Source organism: Pollicipes pollicipes, unplaced genomic scaffold (assembly GCF_011947565.3).
Source record: "Pollicipes pollicipes isolate AB1234 unplaced genomic scaffold, Ppol_2.1 Scaffold_2555;HRSCAF=2994_pilon_pilon_pilon, whole genome shotgun sequence".
Lineage (NCBI taxonomy): Eukaryota > Metazoa > Arthropoda > Thecostraca > Pollicipedomorpha > Pollicipedidae > Pollicipes > Pollicipes pollicipes.
The window spans coordinates 39,939,083-39,956,746 of record NW_023596136.1 but is presented as its reverse complement, the minus strand read 5'-3'; the positions used below and the strand labels follow the sequence as shown (position 1 = coordinate 39,956,746).

At 51.2% G+C, this 17,664-nt stretch overlaps 2 protein-coding genes and 1 long non-coding RNA gene across 3 annotated transcripts; all 3 read left to right on the top strand.

Annotated features, from left to right (window-relative positions):
- The first annotated feature begins 301 nt into the window (after positions 1-301).
- Positions 302-973, top strand: LOC119101138 (cytochrome P450 2D4-like). Its single transcript, XM_037224420.1, has 2 exons — positions 302-370; positions 503-973. Exons 1-2 carry the CDS (start codon positions 302-304, stop codon positions 971-973), a joined length of 540 nt encoding a protein of 179 aa, XP_037080315.1.
- A 1,436-nt stretch (positions 974-2,409) lies between these two features.
- On the top strand, positions 2,410-4,776 carry LOC119109410 (uncharacterized). The gene is made up of 3 exons (XR_005095410.1): positions 2,410-2,920; positions 3,436-4,290; positions 4,737-4,776. It is a non-coding gene; the product is annotated as an uncharacterized LOC119109410 (long non-coding RNA).
- A 7,017-nt stretch (positions 4,777-11,793) lies between these two features.
- Positions 11,794-15,540, top strand: LOC119101130 (cytochrome P450 2L1). Its single transcript, XM_037224410.1, has 2 exons — positions 11,794-11,919; positions 14,168-15,540. Exons 1-2 carry the CDS (start codon positions 11,832-11,834, stop codon positions 15,538-15,540), a joined length of 1,461 nt encoding a protein of 486 aa, XP_037080305.1. The 5' UTR covers positions 11,794-11,831.
- Positions 15,541-17,664: the final 2,124 nt, after the last annotated feature.

Sequence of the window (17,664 nt, the reverse complement as noted above, 5' to 3'; positions counted from 1 at the left end):
TGACACGTCTTTGAACGTCGCCGTGGTCAACATTCTCTGGAAGCTGGTCGCGTCGGAGGAGCTGAGCCTCACCGACACCAAGGTCCTGAACGCCATCACTACACTTTCACAAGGTGTCGAGGTTGCCCAGGGCATGGCAATTCTTGATGCCGCTCCATGGCTTAGCAACGTGTTGCCAAGTTTTGTTTTCAATAAGGCAAAGATTGAAAAGCAATTTGAAAGTGTAGTGGATGATGTGTTCATGCCCTCCATCAAGAAACATCTTGAAGATCTTGATACGCTCAGTGAGCCTCGCGACTACATGGAGGCCATGCTTCGAGAACAGCAGGAACGACCGGACCTGCTGACCGACCGGCACCTGCTCATGTCGGTGATGGATCTGTTTTTCGCTGGCAACGACACGACGGCTACGACCCTGCGCTGGGCATTCTGCTTCCTGTGCAGCCGCCCAGAGGTCCAGCGGCGTCTGCAGGCCGAGCTTGACGGCCAGGTGGGCCGGCAGCGGCTGCCGTCCCTCTCGGACAGGTCGCGTCTCCCGTACGTCGAGGCCGTGCTGCTGGAGACGCAGCGGTTGGCCGACATCACACCCCTGCTGGTGATGCATCAGTCGCTGGCGCCTGTCGACGTCGGCCGACACCGGCTGCCGGCTGGCGTCCAGGTCATCGCTAACGTACACAGCGTGCACCACAGCGAGCGGCTGTTCCCCGAGCCGCTGCAGTTCCGGCCCGAGCGTTTCCTGGACGCCGACGGCAAGTTTCAGCCGGACAAGAACGTCATGCCGTTCTCAGTGGGCAAGAGACAGTGTGTGGGCGAGAGTATGGCGCGGGCTGAGCTGTTCCTCTTTGTCACCTGCTTCATGCAAAAGTTTACCTTCCATTGGCCAGAGGGGTTCACACACGACCTGGGAGAAGATCCAAAAGGCACGTTCCTTCGCAACCCCAAACCGTACAAGCTCGTACCAGAGAGGCGCTGAGGGACGGCGAGGAGCAGGGGGCCAGCCGCTCTCCTCATCCAAAAGTCCGGGGCACACGCGCGCGTGATGATGTCTGTGATCTTTGCTTACGATTAAAGGCCACCAAACGCACGTAGAAAATTGTGTGGTTCCGGAGAGACGTATGAAATGCTGCAATTTCTTTCGATCACAGCAGAATCACATTTCCGATTGTGAGTAAACATCGCTTCTAGCACAATGACTGTGCGTCTCCGAAATTCATTTTTTGCACCTAAACTGATCGTTTAGATTCTTTATAACTTGGTTGGGCTGGTCGTAGTTGGGACACGTACGCGGAAACGAGCCATACTGGTCCATGGCTTCGAGAACCTGAAGAGCCTCCACATATGACGAAGTGAACCGGCGGGCCGCCATTTTGTATCCTTACGACATTTCAGGTTACAAGTGTGTGCTCGTTGAATGTGTTTTTGGAAAGGGAGGGGCAAAACGCGATATTTTACATCGCTCTGTTTCTAAGTGGCGTTACAAGACCAATCGTTCGAGCTTGCTAAGCCGTTGCCCTCCCACTGACCACGCCTCCTCCCCTTTGCCCCGTGAACCGCTGATGCTGATTGCAACTTAAGTTTTAAGACGATAAGGGCAGTTCTGATAGCGGGCTGACGTGTGTAAGACATGTTGTGAACTGATATGTTGTGAACTGATATGCGCACTGCGCCGACGTGGACATCGGCGTAGAACTGTTGAATTTGCGGTGAGTTTGCAATGAGTTTCAGTTTGCAGTGATTGAGTCGCAGGTAACTAGTATGCTCGTACGAACGTGGCTTCTAACCGGTTTACACTTGCGCCGCAGGTATCGATGCGCATCGGCGACGTTTCCGTCTGGGTGTAAAGAGGGCTCCAGCACATGCTTTGGGCCTGAGGTGTGTATTTAGTCGGTGTATCATTTGCAGGTTTAGATTGATTTCGTGCTCGTTTCTCGTTTGTTGGGTCACTTAATTTGCTATTATCTTGAGGTTTAATTTAGTGTTAGTCAATCCATGCTATTATCGCATTCATTTTGTATTGCTAATTTTAGTCTCTGTCTGTCGGTCTCCGCTCTGTTTAGTTCTAGTCTAGTCTGTCTAATTCCGAGGCTTCGTTTTTTTTTCCCGTCAGCGTCCACGAGGAGTTCGGGCGCGGTGTTGGCGATGGGCGGTCATGAAATAAAGTGCACCTGAAACCTCCGTGTTTTCGACGTGGCGCCCGTCTACAACTGCTGACAGCGGTGGGAAAGAGGCTCCACGCCGCGACTGCTGCCGCGTTGACGAGGTTTTTGCGCTCATTCGCCTGCCCGGTGACGCCTGCCTTATCTGGGATCGCTGAGCGCGCCTCTGCGGCCGCCCACCGCCACCCGCCGGCCGGCCGGCCGAGTGACCTCCGGCCGGGCCTGTCTGGTGCGTGCCTCCTGCGCGGGGCGCCGCGCTGCGTCTGAGCTGACGGCCGGTCCGGCTGTGCCGTGCGCAGCAGCGGCAGTAGCTGTGGCTGATTGCTGCCACGTGATACCGGGATGCTGGCGGCACTGTCTGGGTACCTGCGCTGCTGCAGTGGTCGGTTAAGTATCTAGTCTTGCTTCATCGTTTTTGTTTGGACAGATTTTCTTTCCTGATAGCATGAACTCTAAGCCTCCCGTTTCGGCTGATGTGGCTCCTGCTGCGCATTTGAGATTCGAGATGGCTGGTCTGACGATGCCGAGTTTTGATGGACGTGGCTCGCTGAGACGTTTTCTTGGTGATTTTCATTGATATGCCATGCTCCGAGAATGGACTGGGAAGCAAAGGTCAAGTGTCTTCCCGCTGTCACTCACTGGCATTGCTCGTGACGCATTCGATAGCTTGCCCACTCAACAGACTGCCACCTTCGAGACGGCGGCTGCAGAGTTGAGAGGTGCTTTCGGTGCTAAGACCGTGAAAGATCACCACCTCGCCTTCCGTGAGTTGACGTTTGGTGTGGGCGAGAGTCTCGATGCGTTTGTCATCAGATTGAGAAAGCTGATGGCTTTGGCTTCCCCTACCCTCACCCATACGGGTTCACTGATGTTCAGCCATTTCCTGGCCACCTTGCCCGCTGACTTAGATGTCGCTGTTATTGCGGACGGTATTTCGTCCTTTGACGATGCCATTACTTAAGTGCGTAACCTGATTGCTTCACAGGCATATCTAAAGCAGTATCAGCTCAGTGTCCGCCGTCTCGGCTCTGACGGTGAACTGGCTGTGTTGACGAGGAGGGTGATGAGCTTAGAGGCCGCAGTTCAGGCGGCCTCTCGTCCCGGTGGCACTTCTGCCGGTCAGAGCGACCGCGGCTCGCGGTTATGTCTGTGCTGCGGTGGGCAGAATCATATCCGCGTTCGCTGCGGAATGCGGGACCGGGAGTGCTTCAAATGGCACTCAGTTGGCCACTTGGCTGTGATGTGCCCCGAAACATGTCCTGAGCAGTCTTTTCCGCAGGGAAACGAGTTGGGGTCCGGCCGTCGAGAGAGCAGTCTCCAGCGAAGCGTTCCACCACCGAGCGATCGGACTGCTTAAACTCCGATGGCGTTTAGGCTGAGTCACCATCGAATGTAATATCACTGACCGATGACATGCGTCTGACGGCGCGCCTCGCTGGTGTGGATTGTCAGTGTCTTCTTGACACAGGTAGTTCGATCAGCGTGTTGCATAAGTCCGTATTTCATGCAATGCCAAACCTGACACTGACGAAGACGTCTGTACAGGCCCGTACTGCGTCGCATTGTGAGCTCCCATTTCTTGGTCGAACTGTGGTGCCTTTCGACATTGCTGGCGTCAAGTGCACCATACCATTTTTCGTTTCTGATGTCACTGACGTGCTTTGTTTGCTCGGTGTTGATTTTTTGCAGCATTACCCCTACGTTATTGACTTGCGTGCCAAACAGCTCTTTGTTATCCCCGTCGAGGCCGTTCGTTCAGTGTCACCTCACGCAGTGACGATTGGCGACGTTTCTTTCAGTGCTGACCGAGTCATCTTTCCTGGCACTGAGGTTATTTTAAAAGGTTTTGTGCAGAATAGTTTTTACAATGGCGCTGCTCTCGTCGAACCCGTTGATTAACTGAATGGTTTCCTGGTCACCAGTGCACTCGTGACTGTCGCTGGCTCCAGAGTGTCATTCGTTGTTCGAATTGTGGCGACTGAACCCACTACTATTCCCAAAAAGCGTGCCCTGGCCAGGCTGGAGGTTGGTTTTGCCGAGCAGCCACACGGTTCGAAAGATGAGCTGAGGACTGAGCAAGCTGTCAAACTGCGGTCTGACCAGTGTGGTTCCGACCTGTCGCCTGAGCAGAGAAGTAAGTTAGAGTCGCTACTCGAACGAAACGCTGACATGTTTGACGGACATATCGGGTTTACGGATTTGGTCACCCATGAGATTGATACCGGTGACCATCCTCCCATTCGTCAGCACCCCAGGCGTGTTCCACCTCACCTGGCGGATGAACTGCATTCTCAGCTCCGTGAGCTAGTCAGTCAAGGTATTTTGGAGGAGTATGATGGTGCATGGTCGTCCCCAACCTGTCTGGTGAAGAAGAAATCTGGTGCATACAGACTGGTGGCTGATTTGCGCCGCCTGAACGCCGTGCCGAATGTACCAGTATATCACATACCGAGAGTTGATAATTCGCTTAAGGCATTGGCTGGCTCTGACACATTCTGCCAGTTGGGTATGAACAGTGCATATTTTTAGGTTGCCATGGATTCTAAAGACAGGGACAAAACTACCATGTACCACTTCCAGGCTGGTGACGCGGTGTATCTTTTCAAGAGTGTAGCTCAGCGAGGCCATTACTACAAGTTTGCCAGGCCATGCAAGCCTGCGGTGGTTATGGCTAACCTGCCTGACCTCAATTACAGGGTGAGGGTGTTGGGAGGGAAAAAGTCTGTCGTCGTTCACCACAATAGACTGAAAGCTCGTTCCGATGACCCCTCAGTGCCTGTCGCAGGCCCAGACATAACGATTCCTGGCTCGGCTTTATCTGCGGGCCCCGAGGTTGGAGATCAGCCTTCACCCCAATCGCCTCAGCCACCAGACGGTGCGCCACCGGAGGGCGACTCGTCCTTGTCGCCGTTTGCTCGTGACAAATTTTCAGCCGGCAGGAATTTGGTGACCGCGGCTGCTGCTGTGGGTGGCCCGGTGACTCTCTCCACAGGAATGCCTGTTCCGTCAGAGGTGCAGGATTTATCCGCTGCGGTGCCGGAGGGACATGTGTGTGAACACACCCCCGATGTGCTTAATGTTCCTGTTTCTGCTCCGGATGGTGGAGATGGACCACTGACCGCACCTGTGTTGGTGCCTGATGGGCCCGTGACCGCTCCTGTGTTGGTCCCTGATGCGTCTCCGATGGCTCCCGCTCCTGTGCCAGGCCCCCGGCGCTCTGACAGAGCTTCTAGGCCACCGGATCGCTACTGTCCGAGTTGGGTCGTTAGTTAAGATGTGCTTAAGTTTGGCTAAATGTGGCTGAAATGCGATGAAAATAGATGAAAGGCGATTGGATTATATCAGGACAAAATGTTCTGTCTGGGTGCTACTCTGGTGTCGTGTTTGGCAATGCCTTCGCAGCCCTACCGGCGTAGCGCTACCGGTTGGTGTGTCCTGTTAACGTGACAGTGCACATGGGCATGTCATGTCATTGGAGTGTTGTTCACTGACGACACGAACGCTGTTTCCCAGTCCCCCAGTCATGCCTCAAGCTGAAGCTGTTCTTTATTGTTCCAGTTAGTGAAGCTGAAAGCCACATCGCACGCGGGTCGATGATTGTGTGCGATGTGGGTTAACTTACACCGAACTGTCGGCTGCGTGTGCTTCGTATGTCGTGTGTTTTGCCTGGCGTTGGCAGATGGGTCGTTGCTGCGGCCGTGCTGCCCGCGGCTGTGCTGCCCGCGGCCGAGCTCCGCGGCCGAGCTCCGTGGCCGTGCTGTCCGCGGCCGGGCTCCGTGGCCGAGCTCCGTGGCTGTGCTCCGCGGCCGAGCCCTTCGGCCGAGCTCTTCGGCAGAGATGTATGCGAATGAGCTCTGCGGCCGAGCTCCGCGTCGGTGCCCTGCAGCCGTGCTCTGCGATCGTGCGCTGCGACGGAAGATTGCATAGCGATGTCTTCTCTTTTGTTAACTGGGTCGGGTGTAGTCGGTGTATCGTTTGCATGTCTAGTTTGATTTATTGCTCGTTTCTCATTTGTTGAGTGACTTGGTTTGCTATTATCTTGAGGTCTGATTTAGTGTTACTTAATCCATGCTATTTTCCTATTCATTTTGTATCGCTAATTTTAGTCTGTGTTCTGTCGATTTCCGCTCTGCTTAGTTCTAGGCCCAGTCTGTCCATTTCCGAGGTTTTGTTGTGTCCCCGTCAGCGTCCACGAGGAGTCGAGGCGCGGTGTTGGCGAGGGGCGGTCAGGAAATATAGTGCACCTGAAACCTCGGTGTCTTCAACGTGGCGGCCGTCTACATATAAATAGTGCGTGGTGTTCACGTTTAGAGATGGAGACAGCCATGGTTGATGAACATGTCCGACTGTCATTAGGTTCCCCTTAAATATCAACATTGACTGCTTGGATTCCGGTACGGGATGTTGTTGAGAAGAATTTAGTTCAAGTAACTGATCAGCGCATGCTAACCGGGAGGCATTATCAGATGTGGTTACCTTAATGCCGCCTGTCGCCAATCTATCAAACGCGCATTGGATATTTGTTATCTCATAAACCTTTGCTGAGCACCAAGAGCAAAATTGTTCACCTGCTCTCCAGGCATTATCAAGTTGGGGTACATAGAACCTGGAGTGCAGCAGCACTGGCAGATATGCCAACCCATGGTGCATCCCTCTGCAACAAACCGGGTGGCGAATAGTGCAAATTACCGTCAACGGATGTCCTGCAATAGCATTACCCGCTAGAAGGCAGCAGCTAAACCTTGGTGTGTACCAGGCTAGCTTCATCTGTCATCAAAATGGCTGGTCGACGTTTATGAACGTCTTTTCACCGGTGACCTGGGACTGAGAATAGTGCAAAGTTCCGTCAACAGGGGCCCCTTACATAAAATCGCCCGCTAGATAGCGGTAGCTAAACTTTGGCTTGTCTCAGCTCAACGTTATCGTTCATTAAAATGCCTTGCCGCAGCCTAAGAACGTCGCTTCACGTACGACAAGTTTTAAAGTAATCCTAAAATGCTCAGTAAACTCCTTTGTTGCTATCAGAGAAGCTCTGCCTCCTATGGGAACTCCATCATTATCGACCTGAGAATGGCTAACACTTAAATGGCGACGTACACCAGGGGTGCCTGTAGTGTAGTGGTTAACGCGTCTAGGTTAACACGTCTGCGTCAACCACTGCGCGTCTTGGAAACCAGGGGTACGGGGTTCGATTCACTGCGGTACCCGTCATTCCTGCCAGCGCGAGAGGCAGGCGACTCCACATAGCTTCAGCAGCTGAGTGCGTCGTAAAGCCCCAATGACACGTACACACACGCAGGAGACGTGTACCAGCTTGAAAGCGTCCTGGGCTTTGTTCTAAAATCGCGGAGGACTGGTATTTTCAATACCCACCACCTATTCGCGCATTAAATTTGTACATATGTGGAGGTGAGCTTGTCAGGAGACACTGGACTGGGCTTTTTTTACTTTAAAATTGCACACTGGAAGCATTTGCAGATGTGTTGGAATGCGGTTCGAATGTTGGCAAGACGGATTAGATGATGAGAGTGAAAACCTTGCAAAGAACGAGGATTGTGTGGATACCAATGACTGTTTGTTTTGGATTTGATATCGCTTGCGCTTATGATCATTTCGACGAAAAATGTGCTGTGCTGCTCTCGAGAAAATAAAACAATGATATAATACGCCAGTCTCATATTATGCAGCGTTCATCATGTCCTCCATCTCGTACACACTGAGTTGAGATGACCGACGACCGCATGTTCGTTATGGTGCAGCACCAAATGCGCACAAAAAGTGGTTACGCGAAAATAAAACACAACCAAATGGTGCTTTATTTAGCAGACACGTGCACAATGCTATTCTGGTACTTCAAGCCCCAGAGATTCTATCTTGTCATCATCACTACATTGCTTTCAATCACGATGGGTATGAGCACGCCATATCATGTGGTATGCCGGCTGAACTGCCGGAGAACATCCTGGGTGCTGGCATGCATTGCACGCGATTCATATCATGCCCGCAACGCCTGAGGCCTTATTTTGACGCAATGTATTAAAGAGATGTGTAGAGGAGGCAATCTCAGTGAACTGCTAAAATTATTTAGGAGAGACCAAGGACCAATCCACCCCATGAGGACCGGTGGGGGGGGGGGGGGGGGGTCGTCTGGTACAGGGCCAAGTTATTGTTGCCTGTAGCTACTATCCCACAATGAACAGGGTTGCATGTTTGCGTACCCGCGGACACCAAACCGCTTTGGTCGATCTCCAGGCCCACAACAGGATGAGAGCAGGAAAGATCATCCTCCACAGACACATCCTCACGTCTGGCACGGTCCGGTGTCAGCGCAGCGTGCGTACGCTCCTCTCGCCTCCGCTGACGAGGGGCTCGTTACTCGCGTGTGCAGACGAGAGCCTCCGCTGACGAGGGGCTCGTCACTCGCGTGTGCAGGCGAGAGCCTCCGCGGGCGAGGGGCTCGCCACTCGCGTGTGCAAGCGAGAGTCCTCCGTTGACAAGGGGCTCGCCACTCGCGTGTGCAAGCAAGAGTCTCCGCGGGCGAGGGGCTCGCCACTCGCGTGTGCAAGCGAGAGCCTCCGTTGACAAGGGGCTCGTCACTCGCGTGTGCAGGCGAGAGCCTCCGCTGACGAGGGGCTCGTCACCCGCGTGTGCAAGCGAGAGCCTCTGCGGGCGAGGGGTTTGTCACTCGCGTGTGCGAGCGAGAGGCACGGATGCTGCTGCGCACAGGCCGTTCTGCGGCCGCCGCGGTGGCTCTCAGTCTAGTTTTCCTTAACACCGTGCCGCACGCGTTGCTGGTTCCCCTTAGTTGTTCTCCCTGGGGTTTTTCACTGGGTCGGTCTACTGTCCAGAAGTGACGCCACCAAGCCTTCTCGCTGAGATGTGGGAAGGGAAGCAGGTGCTCACTGGGCATCCTGTGTAACTGGTATGCTTTTTGTAGCTAAGAACCATGGGCATGAGAACATCAGTGATAACCGGTTTCAAAGGTATAATGTTCTTACAGAATGGAAACCAGGCACTAAGAACCACTCCCGTGGTCCGCTAAAAAGTGGTAGCCAGAATCCAGGGTTTTGCTTTGTCGAATGAACCATTGGGAATCTGGATCCAGAGTTGTTTTGTAGAGGGGGCCAGTGGGAGCAAGGAACTAAAACTGAGAACCGGGCAAATGCTGGCAGCAGTGCGAAAGAGTGGCCAGCAGCACCTACGCCGCGATCGTACGACTCAGCAGTACGATAAAACGGCACGTGAGCAGTACGGTGTACCGCAATAACTCCATACCGTGCCGAAAGCGTTGCCTTTGCTTCGGTCTACGGTTCCTGGAGCTTGGCCTCTTTCCTTGGGGTTCGTGTCGGCATATTATCTCGGCAGGGCATGTCTTTGCATATCAGTGCGGATTTTGGGTCTCGCCAATCGGAATTATACAAGAGGCGTACTACTTTAAGAGGGTGCTACTGCAGTCCGTCCGCACATGATGGCGACATCTCACAGCAATGCATGAGTCTTATTCATCGGGCAAGAGTCTTGCAGCTCACCAGACATTGTCAGCACGATGTGTGTTTTTTTTAATGAGTGTGAATTGCATTATCCGGACTCGTGTATGAGGTGCACTGCGTTAATAAACGTGTATGTACGTACCGAAAACGCTGGCTTTGCTTCCGTCTTCGTTTCCAGGGGCTTGGTCCATATCTTCAGCATTGCTATTGGCATATTACCTCGGCAGAGTATATCTCCGGATGTCAGAGCGATTTCAGGCCTCGCTCGTTGGAATTGTACAAGAGGTGCACTACTTTAAAGGGGTGCTACGACAGTCCCTCCGCACGACATGATGGCAGCATCTCATGGCAACGGGGTAGTCATATTAATTGAATCAAAGTGTTGTAGCTTAAGCGACATCGTCGTCACGATGTGTTTGGTTCTAATAAGTGTGAATCGCATTATCCGGACTCGTGTATAAGGTGTACTGCGCTAACAGACCTAAATGCATCGCACCGAAAACGTTGGCTTGGCTTCGGTGTTCGGTTCCCGTGGCTTGGTCCGTTTTTTAAGATTGCTGGAAATGCTTCAGCTCAACCGACATTGTTGGCTCTTTCTCTAAGTTGTCTGTTTGGAAATATCAATTAAATTTTCACAACTGCCAACAAATTAGGAGTGCAGTGATCAGGTAAGAAGCACAAATAAGTACATTGATAGGGTAAGATTGTGGGCGACTTCCTGGTCTGCCCGCGATGGGCCGTAAGTTATCAAATATTTGATAAAAACGATCAAAATTATGTTATGTACGAAGGTTCAGCGCACCAACAGATACTTCGAGACACGAATGTGAAGAACTGGTACACTTTTCTTGGCCGCTCGTATGTCCGTGATTTGGTGCTTATGTTGCCCTTTTAGTACATGTTATAAATCGTCTGCTGTCTGCGTGTTAAAAATCACATCAGCGGTTTGCTGCCGAAATTATAATATTGTCAGATGCTAATTTCTTGAAGATGATAGGCAATCATGCGAACATTGTGAGTAGCAATGGTCGAATCGACGAAATGGATAATGCTTATTGCCTGCTCATTATTTTTGGTGCTAAGGAAGTCGTTTGGGTTGCATGATTTCAAACTTTGAAATTCAAAGTTGGGCAATTCTGATAACGCGAGCTGATTGTGCCCGTTTCGTACTACGCATAAAACGCTCCCAGTGGAGATTTTTCGTCTTCTAAAAAGGTTAAGTACTTGAAGAATCCCAATACCTTCAGAAAAGGCCAAGAAGAAAATGATTTCCTCGATGAGCCAGAGATGAGCCAGTGCACGTCGGTTGGAGAGCTGGCACACGTCGGCTGGAGAGCGAGGGTAAGCCGGCTGAAGTACGGCAAGGTCGGGTTGACAGCGGGCGACGCCGGCCTGACGTGTCTATCGGCTGGACGTCGGCACATACGAACATCGATGAGGGCGGCGTCGGCATGTCGATTGGGCAGTGGGTATCCAGCACCGGCAATATTTACACTTTCTAAGGTGTTGGATCGCAAGTAAGTAGTAGCAATGCATCCATATGTAGCGCTAGCAATTAGTATTGAGTTGACTTGTATTGGCACAGGTCACTGAATGAAACATAAGATCTTTCTGACTGCTTTTTTGTCTTAGCCATGGAAGCCCACGCCAGCCGAACGTTGACAGCAGTGATGATTTCCGCAATGACTTGATGACATTCCTCTCCAACTGGATAATATTTAGGAAACTACGCCTTTGCCCTTGCCTCATGCAATGAGGGAAAGAGCGCAATGCATGCACAAAATAATGCAAAAAATGAGCATGACTGTTCTCCATTATCTACCTCTTGTCCTGATGAAAATAGTACGAAGTGAGTGAAAATAAATAAATAAAAACCTGCAAAGAGGTAAAAAAGTGCATCACATCGGAAAGCACACGAGGGAAACGATTTTGTGACGAATGCCTTTAGAGAAAGCCAAGAAGGAGATGTTTTCCTTTCGGCAAACACCCGCGCAAATGTTCACGTTCGCCCGGATGGCGCTGCGACTGGTGCTGCAGCGATATGAGAGCCCCTGGCCCGTCTGATTACAGTCGCCTCGGCTGCAGCGATTTCAAGGTCACCAGGCGGGGCCGAGATTGACGATAGTTTGGCTGCGCAGTCGGCTGTTTCCACTGTGGAGGAGGCGGGCCGCCAGGTGCGCTCGGGATGATGTACCTCTGGCTGGTGATAGTCCTTTTAGCTGTGCTGCTGTGGGCCTGGAGGTCTACCAAGCGACCGGCGTGGAGCCCAAAGGGTGAGTAAACGTGCGGTCCACGGGTGCCAGGTGAAATACTTTTCAGGTTTGCATCTACGTCGGTGTCGCGTTTAGACATAGGCGGATCCGGGGGGGGGGGGGGTTCACGTGGCTATGCCCCCCCTCCCAGACCTCTGAGAGTGTTTTGCCCCCCCCCCCAGAAAAAAACATTCCGAGAGCTTCATAAAAGTTTCGCGTACTTGCCGTCTGTTTTTACTTCAACCGTTTAAATTGTTTTGTTTAAACTTCTGTTTAAGATTAAAAGCATTTCGGTGTTTTTGTTTTGTTTGGAATGGTGTCCCTACTAGGTGCTCGCGAGAGGCATCATGCACTGGACCTCGGATCCCACACCAGCCAGCTGGCGACGGACGGTTGCCCCTCCCCCCAAAACTGCAAACTAGATCCACCCCTGCGTTTAGAGACCATCACGCACAAGAAACAGGCGTCTTCAAAGAGCGGTGAATGCGTCTTAGCTCTGTGTATACGTACGCAAAGTCGCAAACCAACGAATTATTTGCACAGAGATACCTAAAGATGCGTGCATTGATTTCTTCATATCCTTGCGTATAGTTGCTATGCGTCTGCAATACAGATAACACGCGCCCGGGTGGATGGTTGGATAGCCTTCGCTCGGGTGGGGGTCGGACAATTTGACCCCTCCTGAGATCTCAAGAACTAAGAAGGCTAGAGACACGAAATTCTCAGCGTGTGTTGACTGTTCGTTAACTCGCTTAGGGCAAAGTTTGAGGTCCTCAGGTTATGACCTTGGAGTCAAATAAGGTCAAACAAAATCAAATTCCAGGTTCGTCTTCAAAATGCCCCCAGAACCTAGGAAACGTCTGAGCAAAAAGATCATATGCCCACTTAAGGTCAGCGAACTCGTTTGACCTTTTGAAGATCATGATGACCAAGATCATACAAAACTACTTTGAGTTTTTAAGTTGAACAAGCGACAAATATTTTGATAGGCAGTATGTTCCTAGAAATAAAATGTTGATTTGGGTCATTTTAGGTCAGTGACCTATTCTGACCTCTAAGAACTCCATGGAAGATGTATAATGTGATTCCTGTTACTAATAATTTGGAAATGAGCAAACGAAACTACCTCATACAGCAAGCCCTAGAGTTATAAAACAGGCTGGTTTTGACGCTGGTCTGATCCTCATATCTGACCCTAGGACGATACAATTTGTTCTTTCAATTGTTGTGTTGCCTAAGAAGGCATTTCAGTGGTGTACGGCTTCGTCTAACACTTCGCTAACACTGCGTCAGATTGCACGATTCCCTGGAAATTGACTTTGCTGCAACCATGCCTAACTTTGACCTGCTATAAGTCAGCGGCCTTACAAGGTACGGCTAAATATTATTCCGGAAGATGGCCGACGACCGACGAAGATGATCGACCTTCGTGGTCGATTTGACCTCAACGGAGCGCGTGCTAATAGTTACCACATTGGAGATTCTCGAAACTAGGGGCCTTCTTATTATCCGGTCACCAATAGCGAATTGAAAAGAACCAAAATGAACACTACCAAATCGGATGTATCACAACTCAAATGAACATTTAAATACCGATGGCATCGTCGCCACCAATATGCACGTTTTCGCAAGGTTAGTGGAGTCGTTAGAGGTAATGCCTGCTTAAGGCACCAAATACAAGAATGAAATGCCCAGAAGGGATAGGATTCCCCAGGTTGGCCGAGGTTCCACCAAACCAGTGAAACGGATCATTGAGATATTGCAGGAAACCAAGAACTTGTGCTGGAATTTAGAATATTTAGTCCACCAGCAAATGCGACCAGATTTCAAGCGAAGCTGGCATCAAGTTGCGAATGTTTTGGGACGAAGACGCCATGATTTACCCTGGAGTTGGGTCCTGAGAGCGAGTTGCTGAACAACATGGAGTTTCCCACATACCTACAAATCCAGGGGCGCAGCCCCTGGATTTGTAGGTATGTGGGAAGCCGCTGTGAGGTGCGTTTGGTCCAAAAGATGCAACCCTAGTTCGCACATCAGTTTTCTGCGGCTAACAGGATGCTCCATATCCCAATATATCGAGCATTTGGTCAGTACTTACCTCAGTAGTATCACACCGAAGGTGACAACGTAGTCAAACAAAAGTGAGATGGACCAATTAACATGAGGGTTCATTCCGTAGTCAACCAAATAAAAAATTGGACTATTGAACCAGCATAATACCTGATGTGTGATTTTCACGTTTTGCGACAACAATCATTCTTATTTACAGGACCACCACTGATGCCGTGGGTGGGAAACCTCTTCTCCATGGACTTGAAGCACGCCCACCACACCTACGCCGAATGGGCCAAGATGTATGGTGCCATCTATCATGTCAAGATTGGCGTCATGCACCAGGTTGTGATCAGCGATCCCGACTTGATCCGAGAAGCCTTCAGTCGACTTGAGCTCAGCGGTCGACCCGACACTCAACTATTTCAGTTTATTGTGAAGGGAACGGGACTAGTCTCTTCCCAGGGTGAGTTATGGCAGGAATCCAGGCGTCTGACGCTTCACCACCTGCGCAACTTGGGCATGGGCAAGTCCAAACTGGAAGAGTATATGCACTATCAGATCACCAGTTACATGGACGAGATTCTGGCGCCGAACTGCGGCTCTGAGCTTGCCTTTGACACGTCTTTGAACGTCGCCGTGGTCAACATTCTCTGGAAGCTGGTCGCGTCGGAGGAGCTGAGCCTCACCGACACCAAGGTCCTGAACGCCATCACTACACTTTCACAAGGTGTCGAGGTTGCCCAGGGCATGGCAATTCTTGATGCCGCTCCATGGCTTAGCAACGTGTTGCCAAGTTTTGTTTTCAATAAGGCAAAGATTGAAAAGCAATTTGAAAGTGTAGTGGATGATGTGTTCATGCCCTCCATCAAGAAACATCTTGAAGATCTTGATACGCTCAGTGAGCCTCGCGACTACATGGAGGCCATGCTTCGAGAACAGCAGGAACGACCGGACCTGCTGACCGACCGGCACCTGCTCATGTCGGTGATGGATCTGTTTTTCGCTGGCAACGACACGACGGCTACGACCCTGCGCTGGGCATTCTGCTTCCTGTGCAGCCGCCCAGAGGTCCAGCGGCGTCTGCAGGCCGAGCTTGACGGCCAGGTGGGCCGGCAGCGGCTGCCGTCCCTCTCGGACAGGTCGCGTCTCCCGTACGTCGAGGCCGTGCTGCTGGAGACGCAGCGGTTGGCCGACATCACACCCCTGCTGGTGATGCATCAGTCGCTGGCGCCTGTCGACGTCGGCCGACACCGGCTGCCGGCTGGCGTCCAGGTCATCGCTAACGTACACAGCGTGCACCACAGCGAGCGGCTGTTCCCCGAGCCGCTGCAGTTCCGGCCCGAGCGTTTCCTGGACGCCGACGGCAAGTTTCAGCCGGACAAGAACGTCATGCCGTTCTCAGTGGGCAAGAGACAGTGTGTGGGCGAGAGTATGGCGCGGGCTGAGCTGTTCCTCTTTGTCACCTGCTTCATGCAAAAGTTTACCTTCCATTGGCCAGAGGGGTTCACACACGACCTGGGAGAAGATCCAAAAGGCACGTTCCTTCGCAACCCCAAACCGTACAAGCTCGTACCAGAGAGGCGCTGAGGGACGGCGAGGAGCAGGGGGCCAGCCGCTCTCCTCATCCAAAAGTCCGGGGCACACGCGCGCGTGATGATGTCTGTGATCTTTGCTTACGATTAAAGGCCACCAAACGCACGTAGAAAATTGTGTGGTTCCGGAGAGACGTATGAAATGCTGCAATTTCTTTCGATCACAGCAGAATCACATTTCCGATTGTGAGTAAACATCGCTTCTAGCACAATGACTGTGCGTCTCCGAAATTCATTTTTTGCACCTAAACTGATCGTTTAGATTCTTTATAACTTGGTTGGGCTGGTCGTAGTTGGGACACGTACGCGGAAACGAGCCATACTGGTCCATGGCTTCGAGAACCTGAAGAGCCTCCACATATGACGAAGTGAACCGGCGGGCCGCCATTTTGTATCCTTACGACATTTCAGGTTACAAGTGTGTGCTCGTTGAATGTGTTTTTGGAAAGGGAGGGGCAAAACGCGATATTTTACATCGCTCTGTTTCTAAGTGGCGTTACAAGACCAATCGTTCGAGCTTGCTAAGCCGTTGCCCTCCCACTGACCACGCCTCCTCCCCTTTGCCCCGTGAACCGCTGATGCTGATTGCAACTTAAGTTTTAAGACGATAAGGGCAGTTCTGATAGCGGGCTGACGTGCGTAAGACATGTTGTGAACTGATATGTTTTGATCTCGTATGCGCATTGCGCTGATGTGGATATTGGCGTAGAACTGTTGAATTTGCGGTGAGTTTGCAATGAGTTTCAGTTTGCAGTGATTGAGTCGCAGGTAACTAGTATGCTCGTACGAACATGGCTTCTAACCGGTTTACACTTGCGCCGCAGGTATCGATGCGCATAGGCGACGTTTCCGTCTGGGTGTAAAGAGGGCTCCAGCGCATGCTTCGAGCCTGAAGCGTATAAGCAGTGCGTGGTGTTCGCGTTTAGGGATAGATACAGCCACGGTTGATGAACATGCCCGACTGTCATTGAGTTATCCTTAAATCGCTGAAAATCGGCATTGACTGCTTGGATTCCGGTACGGGATGTTGTCGAAAAGAATTTAGATCAAGTAATTGAGAGCGCATGCTAACAGGGAGGCATAATCAGATGTCGTTACCCTAATGTCACCTATCGTCAATCTATCAAACGTGATTGGGTGTTTGTTATCTCATAAACCTTTGCTGAGCACCAAGAGCAAAACTGTCCACCCGCTCTCCAGGCATTATCAAGTTGGGGTACATAGAACCTAGGGTGCAGCAGCACCGGCAAATGCGCCAACCCATGGTGCCTCCCTTCGCGAAAAAGCGAGTGGCGAATAGTGCAAATTTCCGTCAACAGGTGTCCTCAAATAACATTACCCACTAGACGACCGTAGCTGAGCCTTGGTGTGTACCAGCCCAGCTTCATCTGTCATCAAAATGGCTGGTCAAAGTTTATAAACGTCTTTTCACCGGTGGCCTGGTGCTGAGAATAGTGCAAAGTTTCGCCAACAGGGTCCCTTACATAAAATTGCCCGCTAAATAGCGGTAGCTAAACCGTGGCTTGTGTCAGCTCAACTTTATCGTTCATTAAAATGGCTTGCCGCAGCCTATGAACGTCCCTTCACTTACCATAAGTTTCAAAGTGATCCTAACATGCTCATTTACTGCATTTGTTGTTGTCAGAGAAGCTTTGCCTGCTATGGGAACTCCGTCATTGTCGACCTGAGAAGAACTAACGCTTAAATGGAGATGCATGCCGTCTTGAGCGCGTTCTGGCTTTGTTCTAAAATCACGGAGGATTGGTATTTCCAATACTCACCACCGGCGCACCCTATTCGCGCATTAAATTTGTACAGATGTGGAGGTAAGTTTGTCAGAAGACACTGGACTGGACTTGTTAGACTTAAAAATCGCACTCTGGAAGCATCTGCAAATGTGTTTGAATGCGGTTCGAATGTTGGCAAGACGGATTAGATAATGGGAGTGAAAGCTTTGCACAGAACGAAGCCTGTGTAGATACTGATGTTTGTTTATTTTGTTTCCGGCATTGCTTGCGCTTATGATCATTTTCACGGAAAATGCGTTGTACTGCTCTCGAGAAAATAAAGCCATGATATAATAAGCCAGTCTCACATTATGCAGCGTTCATCATGTCCT